General features: G+C 45.0%; 1 protein-coding gene across 1 annotated transcript in view; it reads right to left on the bottom strand.

The window, feature by feature from the left end:
• Nucleotides 1-501: 501 nt before the first annotated feature.
• The window catches only part of tmem214 (transmembrane protein 214), a 39,518-nt gene continuing 18,948 nt past the window's right edge, over nt 502-21,071 (bottom strand). The window contains 12 exon segments of the mRNA XM_070438183.1: nt 502-518; nt 1,996-2,045; nt 2,196-2,290; nt 3,505-3,579; nt 3,581-3,650; nt 6,231-6,332; nt 7,378-7,459; nt 10,735-10,841; nt 12,005-12,143; nt 12,722-12,797; nt 12,800-12,846; nt 12,849-12,863. Coding sequence (XP_070294284.1) covers nt 502-518; nt 1,996-2,045; nt 2,196-2,290; nt 3,505-3,579; nt 3,581-3,650; nt 6,231-6,332; nt 7,378-7,459; nt 10,735-10,841; nt 12,005-12,143; nt 12,722-12,797; nt 12,800-12,846; nt 12,849-12,863 — 875 coding nt within the window.

The following is a 21,071-nucleotide window of genomic DNA, read 5'->3' as shown; positions in this document are numbered from 1 at the left end:
ACACACGTTGTCGAAACACAACCACGGCAAACACACGCTGACAGACACAGGGGGCACCTATCGTTTGCCACAAAGGACACTCATAGAGCCATTGTGTGCCATCTTCTTCGGAACGAAGCTGCCCAAAGCGTCAGCCTTGGAGTCCACTCTTCTTTCGGTTGCTGAAGGAGTTACTAGACTACCAGTCTCCAATGGACTAGGAGGAGGAGGTAAAAAGAGATGAAAAAGCAACCGGAGCCATACCAGCCCTGAGTGTCGAAACAAAAGGATTACCAATAAAAACACATTCAGCAAGGAAAGCATAGTGAAGTTGAGCAAGTGCGGTCTGTGGGTTGTCGGACTGCCTAGGCCGTGGCTACAGGGACACGTCTACGATGCTGCCGAGTACGCACTACACCCTTAACATCACATCACAGCACACGGACAGGCTGATCCATCTTAGCTACATAACACTGCCCACATCACAACAATACATCTACACACACACACCATCATCAGCCATCACAATCGACACCATTCTGAGGCACACAACACAGCAGCAACAGGCGATCACACAACACTACTACACCTGGAACCAAATCACACACACACACACTCCTCAGGTGGGTCTTGAGCTTCTCCTCTATATCACCACTTAGAGTGCTTGGTAGAACCTAGCAATGATCCTCATCCTAGCAGGTAACTTGTTAATGTCATGGAGAACACTATGAGAGGTCCTTATTTAAATTCTGAGTGCTTTGGGTAATTGTTTTTTATTGTTAAGGAAGAGCATGGTATCTGTCACAGTAGTGTTTGTCACTTTATTTCTTTGCAGGCCGGCCACGGTCTCGTACATAAGCAGAGCTTACACCAAACAGAAGACACACAAGGTTTTTACTTTTGTTTTGTATCTATCGCACATGATAAGAATTATTACAAAGTAGGCTTCAACAAATTATATCATTCCCATCTCCCAAAAGGTGGTTAGAATTAAGTAATTACATAAGGTATGTATGGGTATGAGATAGGAATAAGATTTGGTCATGGCAATACCATTACCTCTACCTCTAGCTAGGAATTGGCTCTCAGCTCTATGATCTGGTAGTGGCTTATTCCCGGACGCATCAGAGTCGAGGGTCTGGAGACAGTCTTAGAGGTAATCTAGTCGGTCCAATGACAAAGTACTCATTGGAGCAATCAGTTCGCACAGGGTATCAACACAACACACATCCACACAGCTCCGGGAAAGATTTCCGGGAGTCTATGTTGGGGTGTGGTTATGTATCAGCTGGTAATTATAAAAATACACTCGCTGTACCGACGGTGGAGCATACATTGTATTAAAGCAAGCCACATACATGAAAGAAGTGATGCTCATAATAAAGTTCTGTCTCTTGTCTCTCTCCTGTCTCAACGTAGTCCTCTGGCTGTTAAACCATCTACTTTGACGTCGCCTTTGTGGAGTAAACATTCCGGAGAGGGGGAGAGGGAGAGGGGAGAAGGGGGGAGAGGGAGAGGGGGAAGGGGAGAGAGGGAGAGAGGAGAGGGAGAGAGAGAGAGAAGGGGGAAGAGAAGGGAGAGAGGAAAGGGGGAGAGGGAAAGGGAGGGAGATAGGTATTTGGTATTTTATTGGATCCCATTAGCTGAGTTACACTACTTGCTGAGCCAAGAGAGACGGCTGCATAGTATTTTATTCAGCCCTCTGATTACAATGAGAGCAAGACGTGCCGCCTGTCTGGGCCAGCCTTTGCAAGCTTTACTAGTCTTTCCTGCAGCACTGGACAGTATCTATATGTTTGACCATGACAGTTTTACAATCTAGGTAACAGCAAGTTCTTATACTAATGTGTTGGACCTGGGATATTGTATGATGGGCAGGCACTAAAACTTGGGACTACATGGGGTAGCACATTGTTTTTTCCCTAGAATTAACTTTTAATATTTCCTCCGCCCAATTCCTGAGCCAGTACACATACTGGAGATGGGACAGGGCAAGTAACCATGGATATATTGTACCTTGGGTGGCAGAGGTGTTCCAGGACTTCAGTAGATGGTTTAACAGCAGACTAGAGGCAGAGAGAGACAAGAGAACAGAGTTATATAGCACACTCTTCAGATTGGTTGCTTAAAACATGTATGCACCTGGACAGGGTTTATATATCACAGCTGTCTCCACACCCCTAAGACTCGGAGCGGTGTGTGTGTGTGTGTTGTACCTGGACTGTGGGTAAGTGTTGTGTTGTAGAGCTGTCCTCCAGACCCCAGACTCTGATGGTCCACAGATAGGACACTCCGTCATAGAGCTGAGCAACTAGAGAGAGAGGTAATGTATTGGACATGACAATACTCTATCCATTAACCATAACAAATACTTTTAATTATTATTTTAAAACACTTGGTGAATGTTATTTGTTTGAAGACACTTTTCTAATTCCTTAATCAGAGAAAAAAAAACTGTTGTGTAAGTACACTGCTCAAAAATAAGGGGAAACTTAAAACAAACACAAATAGTAACTTCCAAGTCAATCACACTCTGTGAAATCAATGACCACTTAGGAGCAACACTGATTGACAATAAAATTTCACAATGCTGTTGTGCAAATGGAAATAGACAAAAGGTGGAAATTATAGGCAATTAGCAAGACACCCCAATAAGGGAGTGGTTCTGCAGGTGGGGACCACAGACCATTCTCACTTCACTTATGCTTCCTGGCTGATGGTTTTGGTCACTTTTGAATGCTGGCGGTGCTTTCAACTCTAGTGGTAGCATGAGACGGAGTCCAAACCCACACAAAGTGGCTCAGGTAGTGCAGCTCATCAGGATGGGCACATGCGAGCTGTGGCAAGAAGGTTTGCTGTGTCTGTCAGCGTAGTGTCAGAGCATGGAGGCGCTACCGAGGAAGACAGCCAGTACGATCAGAGACGTGGAGGAGGCCAGTAGGAGGGCAACAACCCAGCAGCAGGACCGCTACCTCCGCCTTTGTGTGCAAGGAGGAGCAAACTGCCAGAGCCCTGCAAAATGACCTCCAGCAGGCCACAATGTGCAAACCTTGTCAAATCTGGGATTCGATCTAGCAACCTTTCGGTTACTGACCACAAACCACTAGTCTACCTGCCGCCGCCAAAATGTCGTTGGTTTTTGCTCTAAACATGCACTGTCAACTGTCGGACCTTATATAAACAGGTGTGTGCTTTTCCAAATCATGTCCAATCAATTTGAAATTACCACAGATGGACTCCAATCAAGTTGTGAAACATCTTAAGGATGATCAAGGAACAGGATGCACCTGAGCTCAATGTGAGTCCTCAAAGCAAAGAGATACTTACATAAATAAGGTATGTTTTTACTTTGAATACATTTGCAAAAATGAATAAAAACTGTTTTTGGCTTTGTATTATGGAGTTATTGTTTGTAGATTGATGAGGGATTTATTTATTTTTTTTATCCATTTTAGAATGAGGCTGTAACTTTGTGGATAAAGCTAAAGGGGTCAGAAATACTCCCGGGGATGCTTTGTGTATTACCTTATCTCTCTTAATATCATCAGGCAGTGGGGGCGTGGCCGGGACAGGAAGGAGGGCAGGTAGGGTGTGGAGGGTCATCTTCGGGCTTCGCCCCAAAAGCCAACACCTTCAGACGAGGGACAGACGACACGATGCTGCTCTGGAGGCTACGCAGCGAGACACACAGTCACACACCCATGGCCAACACAAGCAGTCACACAATCTCAACCCGAAACAGTCACACGCACGAATAAAACTATTATTTTCCCGAGCCCCACTATCATAAAACATTCTTGAAATTGGTTTTATTTCAGATGAAATAAGAAGCGAGGTAGATTGACTTTGTATGGCGTTGCTATCGGAGGAGAACAGGTGTGAGCATAGGCGCCTGAGTAACAAGACCAAACTATTAGCAGCTGCTCACCACAAACAAAAAAAATGTGTTTACTTTTTTTACAAGAAAATCATCATCGATCCTTTGGGTAATTTGTCATGACAACAGACACTTGTGGTGTTGATAAAAAACAGCTCTGCTGGGCAAGTAGACCAAATCAGCCATCTCTTTTCCCTATGTTATCCTGCTGAGACAAGTTACCTTTCAACATTTTCATGGTGACAGCACTTCAAACAACGGTGGCTACACAAGTGTCATGTCCGGAGGAAGCATTGCTAGGATCACCGTTATTCTTTCATGATTGTTCTGTTTCTTCATTATGTTTGGTCAGCCTATCTACTGGTGTGGTTGTTCAAAAAGAGATTGATGGTAGCACTCTAGCCCTCTTCCTGTAATACTGCTGGCTGCCAGACGGATCCCAACCACTACTGGAGACCTCCCAAAGTGGAGCAGAGGTCTAAAGAGACTTACATCACTACAGACCCCGTTCCATTCCCAAGGGCTGTACCACAGCGGTCTAAGACACTACCAGACCCGGTTTCCAATCCCAGGCCTGTACCACAGCGGTCTTAAAGACACTGCATCACTACAGACCCCGGTCTTCCAATCCCAGGCTTTACACAAGCGGTCTAAAACACTGCATCACTACAGACCCGGTTCATCCAGGCTGTACCAACAGCGGTCTAAGCACTGCATCACTACAGACCCGGTTCCATCCCAGGCCTGTACCACAGCGGTCTACAGACACGCATCACTACAGACCCGGTTCATCCCAGGCTCGTACCACAGCGGTCAGACACTGCATCACTACGACCGGTTCCATCCCAGGCTGTATCACAGCGGCTAAGACACTGATCACTACAGACCCTGGTCCATCCAGGCTGTACAAGCGTCTAAGACACTACATACTACAGACCCGGTTCCATCCCCGGCCGTCCATAGGGTGCACACATTTGGAAAGTGTCGTCCGGTTAGAGGGTTTGAACCCCGGATCTACGTCTGTGCACGTGATATAGCCCTCTCGGAACCACGGCGACGGAGCCTAGCCCTCTCCCGAACCACAGGCGACGGAGCCAGCCCTCTCCGGAACCACGGCGACGGAGCTAGCCCTCTCCTGAACCACGGCGACGGAGCCTAGCCTCTCCGGAACCACGGAGACGGAGCCTAGCCTCTCCGGAACCACGGCGACGGAGCCTAGCCCTCTCCGGAACCAACGGCGACGGGAGCCTAGCCCTCTCCGGAACCAACGGCGACGGAGCCTAGACCTGTCTCACTACGGTAGTGGTGATGATAATCTACATAGTTACTGCTTTAGACGTCTCCCTATTGGTGATGATAATCTACATAGTTTACTGTCTCTATTGGTGATGATAATCTACATAGTTACTGCTTAACTGTTCCTATTGGTGATGATAACTACCATAGTTATGCTTTTAGACTGTCTCCTATTGGTGATGATAAATCTACATAGTTACTGTCTCCTATTGGTGATGATAATCTACATAGTTACTGCTTTAGACTGTCCTCCCTATTGGTGATGATAATCTACATAGTTACTGCTTTAGACTGTCTCCTATTGGTGGTGATAATTACATAGTTACTGTCTCCCCTATTGGTGATGATAAATCTACATAGTTACTGCTTTAGACTGTCTCCTATTGGTGTGATAATCTACATAGTTACTGTCTCCTATTGGTGATGATAATCTACATAGTTATGCTGCCAAATCGTAGTGAGAGTTGCTGAAAAAAAATAACATTTCATTGCTATTTTGACTGCTTGTCAGTCTTGTGTTTGATATGCTGCCCTAAATAGCTGCATGTAACTCAGTATCTAAGAAGTACATGAAATCCCTTGTCTGCCTTCGTGTCATGCTTAGTGTGCAATCTAGTTACAACAGACAACGTTTGTAGGAACATGTCGATCATGTCTTTTGTGCACAATATGCAAATAGCTGGCTGTATCCGAACTCCAATCCTAAAGAGACAGATCGTGCTTACAGCATGGAATGCAGTAGCTGCAACACGTGGGCCGTCTTTCACGCACAACATGACGTTAGACACAGTACATAGCTGCTGCCTCAGTTAAAAAGTCCCACACGTGAGCAGAAGTCTCTGTATTAATAGCACAGCCAATCGGGTTGCAGAAAATGTGGAACAGCTACTCCAGGAGCACAAAGAGAGTTGTGTTCTGTTCATAAATATGGACTCCCCCTGTTAAAGAACAGTGTAGAATTAAGGAAATGGTTTTAAAAATCCATCGTTTTTGCACTCCCACTTTCAGACAGTCAGGCTGTGTGTGTGTTACCTGGGTGACAGGGCATTAAGACAGTCAGGCGTCTTGTGTGCGTTACCTTGGTGACAGGGCATTCTTCGGCATGTAGGCGAAGTCCAGCAGAGGGAAGAAGTCTTTAGGTCCCATGACCCCAAAACCTTTAGTCAGGTTAACGTGGAGCCTGGAGAACACACACAAACGACATTTTACAAAAACAAAGTACAGTGTAATATTGAAGTTCAACCCAGCCACACCAAATGTCCCAAATCGACCCCTTAACAGAGAAAGATATTGACCCGGAAGTGGAGTGACGTAGTGTGTTTATGTTTGAGAGTTGAGCAAGACTTGAAAAGTACCGTGAGTTTGTTGATATCCTGTATTGAAAACAGATTGACCAGTCTTCAATTTGATCGATTATTAACGTTTACAAATTTTTGTCGTGATTTTGCGCAAATTGAAGGCTGTTTTTCCTGGTACAACGGCGCCAAATAAAATGGACAATTTGGATATATATGGACGGAATTAATCGAACTAAAAGGACCATTTGTGATGTTTATGGGACATATTGGAGTGCCAACAAAAGAATCTCGTCAAAGGTAATGCATGTTTTATATTTTATTTCTGCGTTTTGAGTAGCGCCGGCATGGTTGAAATATGCTACACTCTCTTTGTTGACATTGTGCTATCATCGGATAATAGCATCTTATGCTTTCGCCGAAAAGCCTTTTTGAAATCTGACATGTTGGCTGGATTCACAACGAGTGTAGCTTTAATTTGGTATCTTATATGTGTAATTTAATAAAGTTTGATTTTATAGATTTTTTTTTTTGAATCTGGCGCTCTACATTTTAACAGGCTGTTGGGACGCAAGCGTCCCGCGATCCCAGAGAGGTTAACCCTATGACCCCTAAACATTTGTTGAGCTCAGATTATCAATATGGTAATAGCTCCACTCTGCCCTCTGATAGGCTAGGTAGATGGAAGTTTAACCATTATTGCCTATACCAATCAAATCCTCTCAGATCTCCACACGGGTGTAGGGTCTAGGGGTCCATTGGGGATTGGGCCCTTGTCTATACTACAGCAGCAGTCTCTCCTGGTAGGGTAGGGGTTAGAGGTCAGGTACTTACAGCAGTAGTCTCTCCAGGTAGGGTAGGGGTTAGAGGTCAGGTACTTACAGCAGCAGCCTCCCCAGGTAGGGTAGGGGTTAGAGGTCAGGTACTTACAGCAGTAGTCTCTCCAAGTATGCGATGGCGTAGGAGGACAGGGCCTTCACCCCCAGGACTGGCAGCATGATACCCAGCCATACTGCAACACACACAGTTAATCCTTAGGGTGAGAAGATTGAATGCTGTTGACTACAGCTCAAACACCATAGTGCCCTCTAAGCTAAGGACTCTGGGACTAAACACCTCCCTCTGCAACTGGATCCTGGACTTCCTGATGGGCTGCCCCCAGGTGGTAAGGGTAGGCAAAAACACATCTGCCACGCTCAACACGGGGGCCCCTCAGGGGTGCGTGCTCAGTCCCTCATGTACTCCCTGTTCACTCATGACTGCACGGCCAGGCACGACTCCAACACCATCATTAAGTTTGCTGACGACACAACAGTGGCCTGATCACTGACTACGTTTTGACAGCCTATAGGGAGGAGGTCAGAGACCTGACCGTGTGGTGCCAGGACAACAACCTCTCCCTCAATGTGAGCAAGACAAAGGAGGGACTATATGATTGTGGACTAAAGGAAAAGGATGGCCTAACAGGCCCCCATTCTCATTGACGGGGCTGTAGTGGAGCGGGTCGAGAGTTAAGTTCCTTGGTGTCCACATCACCAACAAACTATCATAGTCCAAACACACCAAGACAGCTGTGAAGAGGGCACAACAACACCTTTTCCCCCCCAGGAGACTGAAAAGATTTGGCATGGGTCCCCAGATACTCAGTTATACAGCTGCACCATCGAGAGCATCCTGCCCAGTTGCATCATTTATTGTATTTAACTAGGCAAGTCAGTTAAGAACAAATTCTTATTTACAATGACTGCCTACCCCAGCCAAACCCTAACGACGCTGGGCCAATTGTGCGCCGCTCTATGGGACTCCCAATCACAGCCGGTTGTGATACACCCTAGAATCGAACCAGGGTCTGTAGTGACGCATCTAGCAATGAGTTGCAGTGCCTTAGACCGCAGCGCCACTCGGGATCCCCATCACTGCCAGGTATGGCAACTCTTCGGCATCTGAAAGTAAGGGTAAGGGGAACGGGAGGGATACCTAGTCAGTTGTACAACTGAATTAAGTTGAGGGCTATGTGTCTTCCGCATTTAACCCATCCCCTCTGAATCAGAGTTGCCGGCACCCGGGGAACAGTGAGTTAACTGTCTTGCTCAGAATGACAGATTTTAATCTGGTCAGCTCTGGGATTTGATCCAGCAACCTTTCACGGTTACTGGCCCAACGCTCTAACCACTAGGCTACCTGCAGTGGGTAGTGCGTACAACCCAGTACATCACTGGGGCCAAACTTCCTGACATCCAGGCCCAATATACTAGGCGGTTTCAGAGGAAGGCCCCAAAAATTGTGGGGGGGGGGTGTCAAATGAATAGCATTCTCACATAGGTGTTCCTTTTGTCCAGGTGGGAAAGGGCAGTGTGAAATGCGATTGACATTGCGTCATCTGTGGATCTGTTGGGGTGGTATGCAAATTTGAGTGGGTCTTGGGTTTCCGGCATGATGGTGTTGATGTGAGCCATGACCAGCCTTTCAAAGCAATTCATTGCTACCAATGTGAGCGCTATGGGTCTGTAGTCATTTAGGCAGGTTACCTTCACTTTCTTGGTCACAGGGACTATAGTGGTCTGTTTGAAACGTGTAGATATTACACTCGGTCAGGGACAGGTTGAGAATGTCAGTGTAGACACTTGCCAGTTGGTCCTCGCATGCTTTGAGTACACATCCTGGTAATCCGTAGGGCCCTGCGGCTTTGTGAATGTTGACCTGTTTAAAAATGGTCTTGCTCACACCAGCTATGGAGAGCGTGATCACAGTCGTCCGGAACAGCTGGTGCTCTCATGCATGCTTCAGTGTTGCTTGCCTCGAAGACATTGAGCTCATCTGGTAGGCTCGCATCACTGGGCAGCTCACGGCTGGGTTTCCCTTTGTAGTCCGTAATATTTTTCAAGCCCTGCCACATCTGACGAGCGTCAGAGCCGCTTTGCCTGTTTGATGGTTCATCGGAGGGCATAGCGGGATTTCTTATAAGCGTTCAGATTAGTGTCCCGCTCCGTGAAAGCGACAGCTCTAGCCTTTTGCTCGGTGCAGATGTTGTCTGTAATCCATGGCTTCTGTTTGGGAAATGTACGTACTGTCACTGTGGGGACAACGTCATCGATACACTTATTGATGAAACCGGTGACTGAGGTGGTATACTCAACGCCATTGGATGATTGGCTTGTAATCAGGAGGATAGAATTACCGTCAGATTCGCCAAATGGAAGGCGTACTTTCTATGCGTCTCTGTTTGTGGAGTAAAGGTGGTCTAGAATTGTTCTCCTCTGGTTGCACATGTGACATGTTGGTAGAAATGAGGTAAAACGGATTTAAGTTTGCCTGCATGAAAGTCTGGCTTCTGGAAGAGCATTTTCTTGTTTGCTTATGTCCTTATACAGCTGGTTGAGWGCGGTCTTAGTGCCAGCATCGGTTTGTGGTMGTAAATAGACAGCTATGAATAATATAGATGAGAACTCTTGGTAGATAGTATGGTCTACYGCTTATCATACGGTACTCTACCTCAGGCGAGTAATACCTAGAGACWTCTTTAATATTAGACATCGCGCACCAGCAGTTATTGACAAATGGATACACCCCGCCCCTCGTCTTACCAGACGTAGCTGCTCTGTCCTGCCGACACACGGAGAAGCCAGCCAGCTCTAGATTATCCGTGTCGTCGTTCAGCCACGTCTCGGTGAAACATATATTAATCAATCAATTCCAGTTTTTTTTATATAGCCCTTCGTACATCAGCCAATATCTCGAAGTGCTGTACAAAAAACCGAGCGTAAAACCCCAAACAGCAAGCAATGCAGGTGTAGAAGCATATTACAGTTTAATGTCCCGTTGGTAGGGAAGTCTTAAATCGTAGATCATCCCATTTGTTTTCCAACAATACAGAGGGTAGTGGTGGTTTACCTACTCGTCGGCTAATTCTTACAAGGCACCGCACCCTCCTCCCCCTTTACGCTGATTTGGGCCTTCTCTTGACAAAGCAGTATATCCTTCGTGTCAGACTCATTAAAGAAAAAATCTCAAGTCCAGTTTGACGTGAGTAATCCAGAAGCTCTTTTCTGTCATAAGAGACAGTAGCAGCAACATTATGTACAAAATGAGTTAAAAATAACGTGAAAAAAAACAAGCAAAATAGCACAGTTGGTAAAACGGCAGCCACCCCCTCCGGCACCATTATTATCATCTTGTAAGTAAGATCTCCACCGATTGTATTTGCTGCATGTGACAAATAACATTTGATATGAGACACCTTAGATTGAATCCTGGCCTGGGTGTGTACATGTGCAGTGTGCGTGTTACCTCGTAGCCCCTGGCTGAGGTCGTAGTAGCCAGCTTGTCCCAGAGACCACATGATTGTCAGACACTTGACCGGACGGTTCTGAACTGACCGCAACAACTCCAGACTACTAGAGAAGGGGAAAGAGCGAGAGCGGCGAGAGAGCGAGAGGGGGAGAGAGCGAGAGGGGAGAGAGCGAGAGGGGGAGAGAGGGAGAGCAGAGAGGGAGAGAGCGAGAGAGGAGCGAGAGCGGGAGAGAGAGCGGAGAGGGGAGAGAGAGCGAGAGGGGAGAGAGAGCGAGAGGGGGAGAGAGAGCGAGAGGGAGGAGAGGAGGCGAGAGGGGAGAGGGGAGAGAGAGGGCGAAGAGGGGGAGAGGAGCGAGAGGGAGAGAGGGGGGAAAGAGACATTGTATATAATTTAGTGTAACCATCATCCATGTACGTTTAGCCATCCTTTAATTAATCGTATTTAATAAATATATTGACTGAAGATTCCATGGTAACCCAATACAACAGCATAGTAGTGTTTGTACCTGTATCCTGGTAACCAATACAACAGTAGTAGTGTTGTACCTGTATCCATGGTAACCCAATACAACAGCAGTAGTAGTGTTGTACCTGTATCCATGGTAACCCAATACAGCGTAGTAGTGTTGTACCTGTATCCATGGTAACCCAATACAGCAGTAGTAGTAGTGTTGTACCTGTATCCATGGTTCCCAATAACAGCAGTAGTAGTGTTGTACCTGTATCCATGGTAACCCAATACAACAGCAGTAGTAGTGTTGTACCTGATCCATGGTAACCCAATACAACAGCAGTAGTAGTGTTGTACCTGTATCCATGGTAACCCAATACAACAGCAGTAGTAGTGTTTGTACCTGTATCCATGGTAACCCAATACAGCAGTAGTAGTGTTGTACCTCGTATCCATGGTTCCCCAATACAGCAGTAGTAGTTGTTGTACCTTATCCATGGTTCCCAATACAAGCAGTAGTAGTAGTGTTGTACCTCTATACATGATTATGTGTACTAATATTACTACCACTGAAATGACCTGGATTTCATTAAAATGGATTTACTGAAATGCTGTACCACTATGGTAATATCTACTAATTGTATTTCATGCCAATAAAGCAATCTGAATTGAGCGGGGGAGTGAGCAATTTGGTCAGTATGAAACTAAATCAGAGCACACAAAATGTAATATTTCCTTAATATCAGAGCACACAAAGTTAATATTTCTTAATATCAGAGCACACAAAATGTAATATTTCCTTATATCAGAGCACACAAAATGTAATATTTCCTTAACATCAGACACAGGGCACTGGATGGACGGACACTCACGTCAGGCAGGTTCTGTGTTGCCATTCTGGGCTTGTCTTGTAGGATGGCCTGGATACACACCCGGTAACCATGGAGAGGCTCTCCTACAGAGAGACAGGAGAGTCAGCTTTAAATTGACTGTAATACCCTACCCAGTACGCAACACTACAACTAAATATAGCTACACAAAGTGGTGCTCGTAGCAAAAAGGGTCTAGCAATAAACTTAATGCAAGTATGCAGGATCCCCATTTTGCGTTTCCGTGTGTGGTGCACCTGCCTCACAGTTCTCTCACCTGTCTGTTTGCCCAGTTCTCTCACCTGTCTGTTTGCCATAGTTCTCTCACCTGTCTGTTGCCCAGTTCTCTCACCTGTCTGTTTGTCCAGTTCTCTCACCTGTCTGTTTGCCCCAGTTCTCTCACCTGTCTGTTTCCTCATTTGCCAGTCTCTCAACTGTCTGTTTGCCCATTCTCTCACCTGTCTGTTTGCCCAGTTCTCTCACCTGTCTGTTTGCCCAGTTCTCTCACCTGTCTGTTTGCCCAGTTCTTCAACCTGCTCTGTTTGCCAGTTCTCTTCACCTGTCTGTTCTCTGCCCCAGATCTCTCACCTGTCTGTTTGCCCAGTTCTCTACCTGTCTGTTTTGTCCAGTTCCTCTCACCTGTCTGTTTGTCCATTTCTCTCACCTGTCTGTTTGTCCAGTTCTCTCAGCATGGTGTAAACACAGTGGTCATAGAAGTCCTGTAGACTCTCCGTTCATAGCCGCTGGACCCAATCAAAGCTTTGACCACGCCCCTCAGCTCCTTCCCGCAAGGCAGTATGGGTAATCTAAGACAGAAAGCGAGTGAGAAGGGTTTAGAATGGTACTAAATGGTTAGAACCGGACTGTCGACCACTTAGAGGTTGTATTATGGTTGTTGTATAGGTGTTTAAAATCAAACGAAAATTGTATGTCACATGGCTCCTCCAACAACAGGTGAAATGCTTACTTACAGGCCCTTCCCATAAATGCAGAGAGAAACAAGGGTACTGGGTAATAACACAGCATACACACACACAGGAGGGTACCTGGGTAATAACACGGCTATAATACACCAGAGGGGGTACCAGTACTGAGTCAATGTGCAGAGGTACCAGCTACTGAGTCAATGTGCAGGGGTACCAGAATGAGTCAATTGCAGCGTACCAGTACTGAGTCAATGTGCAGGGGGTACCACTACTGAGTTCAATTCGTGCAGGGGTACCAGTTACTGAGTCAATGTCCGCAGGAGTACACAGGACTGAGTCAATGTGCAGTGAGGTACCAGTACTGAGTCAATGTGCAGGGGTCCCACTACGCGAGTCACATGTGCAGAGGTACCAGGACTGAAGTCAATGTGTAGGAGGGTACCAGGACTGAGTCAATGTGTCAGGGGTACCGACCTGTGTCAATGTGCAGCAGGTACCAGCACTGCGTCAATGTGCAGAGGTACCAGGACTGAGTCAATGGGTAGGGGTACCAGGACTGTGTCAATGTGCAGAGGTACAGTACTGAGTCAATGTGCAGGGGTACCAGGACTGAGTCAATGTGTAGGGTACCAGGACTGTGTCAATGGCAGAGGTACCAGTTAACTGCGTCCAATGTGCAAGAGAACGGTACCAGCGGACTGAGTCAATGTGTCAGGAGGTACCAGGCGGGACGTGTGCCTGCAACTGTGTAGGGTACCAGGACTGTGTCCAATGTGCAGAGGGTACAGTACTGAGTCAATGTGCAGAGGTACCAGGACTGTGTCAATTGTCAGAAGGTAACCAGTACTTGCTACAATGTAGCAGGATGCTGTACCAGGACTGCGTCAATGTGCAGAGGTACCAGTACTGAGTCAATGTGCAGAGGTACCAGGACTGAGTCAATGTGCAGAGGTACCAGGACTGAGTCAATGTGCAGAGGTATGAGGTCGATATGTATATATAGGTTAGAATAAAGGGACTATGATAACAGGATAGATTACAGTAACAGCAGCGTATGTGAGGAGTCAAAACAGTTAGCCAATATCTACCCGGAATATTGAACTATTTGGCTGTAATATTCACCTATTGAGTCAGAACTACACATTCCACATGATTTCTAGCAAAACTGTGCACATTGTAGCTCTATCCGTTATACAGCAAGCAACTGCATGCTGTTCATGATCAGTAAATATCAATGATCCTGTAATTTCATGTGACGGTAGCCTCATAATTCCTCAATATTAGCCACCATTAATTGGATATGAGTGCTCTACTGTAAAGTGAACTATACCTGAGAAGTATTAGGTTAATTTCCCATCCTTTGTGGGCTCTGCCTGTCGAGCAGCAGAAGGGCGTATTTGCCGATGTACTGTTAGCTGATGTTCACCTTGCTAGCTACCGGGAGAAACGTTTCCCAGTTGGCTAAACATAGTGGTGAGTCGAAGTCCTTTTCTCCAACCAACGTAGGCCTACCTAGTTAGCTAACATGATTCCCTTTTTGAAAACCTTTTTGTTATACATTTGTTAGTGGTTGTATATATATTAAACCATTTGTTTGTTTGTTGTAACCTAAACATATACATAGATTTTTTTTGTACTTTTCCCCCGTCGTATCTCAAATAAAGTAATTTGGTTAATTATTCTTGATTTATCAATTCCATAATATCGTTTACATTGATTGTTTCTTTCCCATTTCTTATTTGTGATGCCAGCGGTTTAAGCCAGATTCTAGTAATCTGTTTAAATGCTGTTAATGTCAGAATTCTGAAGACATTGTTTTTACGAGTGCTGATGATAGGCTACATTGATTGTTGTACCACGTCAAATTGGCTAGCTAGCTAATAACTAGCCATATTGACGTGATCTGTTAACAAGCTAACTTTCAGGGGACAAACCAGATGGAATATTGTTTGATTTGCTRTCCATCTATAGTGGTGGTGACAGTCTGACAACTTCACCAGGACGACGACTCGCCGATGTCAAGCTCTTTCCAAAAGCCTGACGCAAGCTAAATGACATGTTTACTTAGCTAGCTACACGTCCAATGGAAAGGCTACCCTCATGTACCTGAAATGATATGATCAATTTATATTTATTATGGATCCCTATTTGGCAGCAGCTACTCTTCCTGGAGTCAAGCAAAATTAAGGCAGTTTATACAATTTTAAAAACATTACAATACATTCACAGATTTCACAACACACTGTGTGCCCTCAGGCCCCTACTCCACCACATATCTACAGTACTAAATCCATGTGTCTGTGCGTATGTTATCGTGTGCGCACACGCATGTGTCTGTGCCTGTGTTTGTGTTGCTTCACAGTCCCTGCTGTTCCATTTAATCTGTTTTATAAATCTGATTCTACTGTTTTCATCAGTTACCTGATGTGGAATAGAGTTCCATGTAGTCATGGTTCTATGTAGTACTGTGCACCTCCCATAGTCTGTTCTGGACTTGGGGATTGTGAAGAGACCTCTGGTGGCGTGTCTTGTGGGGTATACATGGGTGTCTGAGCTGTGGGCCAGTAGTTTAAACAGACAGCTCAATGCTTTCAACATGTCAATACCTCTCATAAATAACAAGTAGTGATGAAGTCAATCTCTCCTCCACTTTGAGCCATGAGAGACTGAAATGCATATTATTAATATTAGCTCTCTGTGTACATCCAAGTGCCAGCCGTGCAGCCCTGTTCTGAACCAGTTGTAAAGTCCTTTTTTGTGGCACCTGACCACATGACTGAACAGTAGTCCAGGTGTGACAAAACGAGGGCCTGTAGGACCTGCCTTGTTGATAGTGTTGTTAAGAAGGTAGAAACTAGGGCCTGTAGGACCTGCCTTGTTGATAGTGCTGTTAAGAAGGTAGAAACTAGGGCCTGTAGGACCTGCCTTGTTGATAGTGCTGTTAAGAAGGNCGTTTCGGGAAAGTCATATTCCTGGTAGGAACGATGATGAGTTGACGTTAATCGTATATTCAGTAGTTCCTCCCGACTGTATGTAATGAAACCTAAGATTACCTGGGGTACCGATGTAAGAAATAACACATAAAAAAACAAAATACTGCATATTTTCCAAGGAACGCGAAGCGAGGCGGCCATCTCTTTTCGGCGCCGGAAGCTGGGCCTTTCTGTTGAGGCCTGGGCCTGCCTGTTGAGACCTGGGCCTGCCTGTTGAGGCCTGGGCCTGCCTGTTGAGACCTGGGCCTGCCTCTTTGTGGCACCTGACCACATGACTGAACAGTAGTCCAAGTGTGATAAAACTAGGGCCTGTAGGACCTGCCTTGTTGATAGTGCTGTTAAGAAGGTAGAAACTAGGGCCTGTAGGACCAGCCTTGTTGATAGTGCTGTTAAGAAGGTAGAAACTAGGGCCTGTAGGACCTGCCTTGTTGATAATGCTGTTAAGAAGGCAGAGCATCACTTTATTATAGACAGACTTCTCCGCATCTTAGCTACTACTGCATCAATTTGTTTTGACCATGACAGTTTACAATCCAGGGTTACTCCAAGCAGTTTAGTCATCTCAACTTGCTCAATTTCCACATTATTTATTACAAGATTTAGTTGAGGTTTAGTGTTTAGTGAGTGTTTTGTTCCAAATACAAAGCTTTTAGTTTTAGAAATACTTAGGGTTACTTATTTTGTATTTATTTCACCTTCATTTAACCAGGTCGGCCAGTTGAGAACAAGTTCTGATTTACAACTGCGACCTGGCCAAGATAAAGCAAAGCAGTTCGACACAAACAACACAGAGTTACACATGGAATAAACAAACATACAATCAATAATACAGTAGAAAAATCTGTGCAAATGAGCCATCAGCATGTGCAAATTATTCCTTGCCACCCATTCTGAAACTAACTGCAGCTCTTTGTTAAGTGTTGCAGTCATTTCAGTCGCTGTAGTAGCTGACGTGTATAGTGTTGAGTCATCCGCATACATAGACACACTGGCCTTACCAAGAGCCTGTGGAATGTTGTTAGTAAAGATTGAAAACAGCAAGGGGCCTAAACAGCTGCCCTGGGGAATTCCTGATTCTACCTGGACTTTGTTGGAGAGGCTTCCATTAAAGAACACCCTCTGTGTTCTGTTAGACAGGTAACTCTTTATCCACATTATAGCAGGGGGTGTTAAGCCATAACATATACGTTTTTCCAGCAGCAGATTATGATCGATAATGCCAAAAGCTGCACTGTTTGCATCAGACAGCTCAGTGCTTTCAAAAGCTGCACAGCACTGAAGTCTAACAAGACAGGCCCCAGAATCATTTTATCATTAATTTCTCTCAGCTAATCATCAGTCATTTGTGTAAGTGCTGTGCCTGTTGAATGTCCTTCCCTATAAGCGTACTGAAAGTCAGTTGTCAATTTGTTTACTGTGAAATAGCGTTGTATCGGGTCAAACACATTTCTTCCAGAAGTTTACTAAGGGTTGGTAACAGGCTGATTGGTGGGCTATTTGAGCCAGTAGAGGGGGCTTTACTATTCTTGGGTAGTGGACAGACTTTTTCTTCCCTCCAGGCCTGAGGGCACACGCTCTCTAGTAGGCTTAAATGGAAGATGTGGCAAATAGGAGTGGCAATATTGTCTGCTATTATCCTCAGTCATTCTCCATCCAAGATGTCAGACCCCGGTGGCTTGTCATTGCTGATAAACAATACTTCTTTCTCCTCTTCCACACTGACTTTATGGAATTCGAAAGTACAATGCTTGTCTTTCATAATTTGGTCCGATATACTTGGATGTGTAGTGTCAGTGTTTGTTGCTGGCATGTCATCCCTAAGTTTGCTTATTTTGCCAATGAAAAAAATCATTCAAGTAGTTCACAATATCAGTGGGTTTGAGCCATCTGATTCAATGATCCATCTGATTCAATGATCCATCTGATTCAATGAGCCATCTGATTCAATGAGCCATCTGATTCAATGAGCCATCTGATTCAATGAGCCATCTGATTCTATGAGCCATCTGATTCAATGAGCCATCTGATAGATGAATGAAGGAGCCGAGTACACTTTTTTCCAAAAGGTGCCACAAAGCTTTTTACTATCATTCTTTAAATAATTTATCTTTAGTTCAGTCACATGATTTCTCAATTTGCAGTACGCTTGCCAATCAGTTGGGCTGCCAGACTTGATTGCCATACCTTTTTCCTCAGTCGTACAGCCAGGCCTATTTGCCATCTCCTTTGCCTCAGTCGTACAGCCAGGCCTATTTGCCATCTCCTTTGCCTCATCTCTATCAACTAGTTTTCAATTCCTCATCAATCCAGGGGGATTTAAGTTTAGTCATTTTCTTAAATGGGTGTGTGCTTATTCGTAACTGGAATATGAAATGTCATAAATGTGTCAAGTGCAGTGTCTGGTTTGCTCCTCATTACACACCACAGACCAACAGTGTCTGGTTTGCTCCTCATTACACACCACAGACCAACAGTGTCTGGATTTGCTCCTCATTACACACCACAGACCAACAGTGTCTGGTTGCTCCTCATTACACACCACAGACCAACAGCGTCTGGTTGCTCCTCATTACACACCACAGACCAACAGCGTCTGGTTTGCTCCTCATTACACACCACAGACCAGCAAATATACTTTACATCATCAACATATGAATCACTACAAAACTTATTGTATCACTACAAAACCTCTTATACACTATATTAGGCCCGGCCTGACCTCTTATACACTATATTAGGCCCAGCCTTTGGAACTTTGGTTTTCCTAGATATGGCTACTATATTGTGATCACTACAGATTTCTGCAGCATTAGTAAAGATGTGATCAATACATGTTGATGATTTCATTCCTGTGCTGTTTGTAAATACCCTGGTAGGTTGACAGGTTGCAGGCACTGGTTACAGTTTGAAGCTGTTTCTTGATTGGGCAGCTTGATGCAAGCCAGTCAATATTTAAATCACCCAGACAATATACTTCTCTTGATATCACGTACATTACCAAGCMTTTCACACATGTTATCCAGATACTGACTGTTAGCACTTGGTGGTCTATAGCAGCTTCCCACCAGAATGGGCTTTAGGTGAGGCAGATGAACCTGTAGCCATATTACTTCAACAGTATTTAACATGAGATCCTCTCTAATCTTTACAGGAATSTGGTTCTGAATATAGACAGCAACACCGCCCCGTTGGCATTTCTGTCTTTTCYGTAGATGTTATAACCATGTATTTCTACCACTGTATCATCAAAGGTATTATCTAAATGAGTTTCAGAGATCAGAATATGAATGTCATCTGTTACAAGCAGGTTATTGGACCTGGTTTCTTAGGCTACATATGTTAATATGGATCATTTCTAGCACTTTTCTGGGTTGCTTGATTGTTTTTAATGCTTTACTGGGAAGCMTATCAGAAGTAGACAGAGATAGGTTGCTAATGCAGGGTGAGCTGCATAAAGTGGTCTTCCTACTAGGGCACACCACCTCAGTGCTAACAGTGTAACTCTGGTTTATAGGCTCATGATTACTGCTTACAATAGCTGTAGGATCAACAGATGTATTCGGTGCAGTTATGGGGTACATAAATTAAGTTACTTACATTGTGTTTACCATTGCCCTTAAGATCATGTACATTTGATGCAGCATTATGATGACTCATAGTCACAATGGTAGAGATTAACTGAGCTGGTCCTGGATCATTTACCAGTCATTGTTTCAACGCAGCCTTGAAATGCGTGGACAGAGTACAGGAGCCAAGATGAATTGGATGGACTCTGTCATTCCTGTAGAGTATCTTCTGTTTCCAGAAGGTGTCAAAGTTATCTATAAAAGTGACTCCAGCAGAGCTACAGTCTTTTAGCCAGATGTGTAATGCCAGCAGTCTGCTGAATCTTTCACACCCGCGGCCCAACGATGGTACTGGACCTGAAATTATTGCCCGTTTTTTAGAGTCTTAATGCTAAAATCAGTTCTTTAAAATCCATTTTCAGATGTTCCTAGCTAGCCCTCCTGATGTGGTTTAACCCCACATGGACTACGACAGTGTCCCGGCATCTGTGGTAGAACTCGTGCTCCTGGGTAGAACAGTAGGAAGCAGCCTTGTTATGTCCTGTACTCGTGCTCCTGGGTAGAACAGTAGGAAGCAGCCTTGTGATGTCCAAAGAGAAGAGAGATGTCAGTTTATACTTGTTTAAAGCATAGGCATATTCCCGACGAAGAGGTGATTAGGGTTGTGGATGGTATGAGCTCACACTCATTTTTTCACATCGTTACACGGTTCCTATATGTCATGAACGTGTGTGGTTAGCGCGCTTTGTAGATATTAAACTCTTAAATATACATGGGTATTTTGTGGTTACATATTTCCTAGGTTTCTTGAGGTGCGAGACTAATATACGGGTAGGGTTGGGGCTGTTTACAGGCAAGAACGTTGCGCGCTCGCGTAGTTTGAGCGCTAGCAGGTCTAGTAAGATCCTCTTCTGTTCTCGCATACTTAGAGGAGTCACTAGAGGCTGGAACGGACCGCGCGTGAGTTAGAGGTTCCAATTGTGGTCTGTGATTATTAGATCAGTTATCAAGAGTAAATGCGGTCTAGCAGGCACTGTCTACTTATGGAGGCCTAGGACGGGCGATCACTGTGGGTTAGGTAGGTGGAGAACATGGTTAGTGTATTGGATATTCGCCAGGTAATCTGTATCTACACTAGACTCGGTTCTCGTTATAGAGTTGCACTCAGTGCGTATCTGCGCAGTGTTAGGCAAGATGTGGCGTTGTCGACTATGTATTACAATCTGAACTGGTAACTGTCCTCTTTGCTGTTCAGCTATGGAGTCGTTCCAGGGTTAGGGCTTGTGTATTTGACACGCTGAGATTATCTATGGGTACATGCCGCTCTTGTGGTGTTCCACCATGCTGACGCTCAGGTGTCTTACAGTGCTTTGTGAGGAGTGCGTCACTAAGTGACGCTACTTGGGTATTATGCTAAGTACCTCTTTCTTCGCATGTCCGACTGTGTACTGGGAAAGTCAGGGTGTACGGGTGCTGTATGGTCGTGGCATATGCATTCTTAGTGCTAAGATTAGTGCGTCACTACAAGA

Source organism: Salvelinus sp. IW2-2015, unplaced genomic scaffold (assembly GCF_002910315.2).
Source record: "Salvelinus sp. IW2-2015 unplaced genomic scaffold, ASM291031v2 Un_scaffold560, whole genome shotgun sequence".
NCBI lineage: Eukaryota > Metazoa > Chordata > Actinopteri > Salmoniformes > Salmonidae > Salvelinus > Salvelinus sp. IW2-2015.
This window is presented reverse-complemented; position numbering and strand designations above follow the sequence as displayed.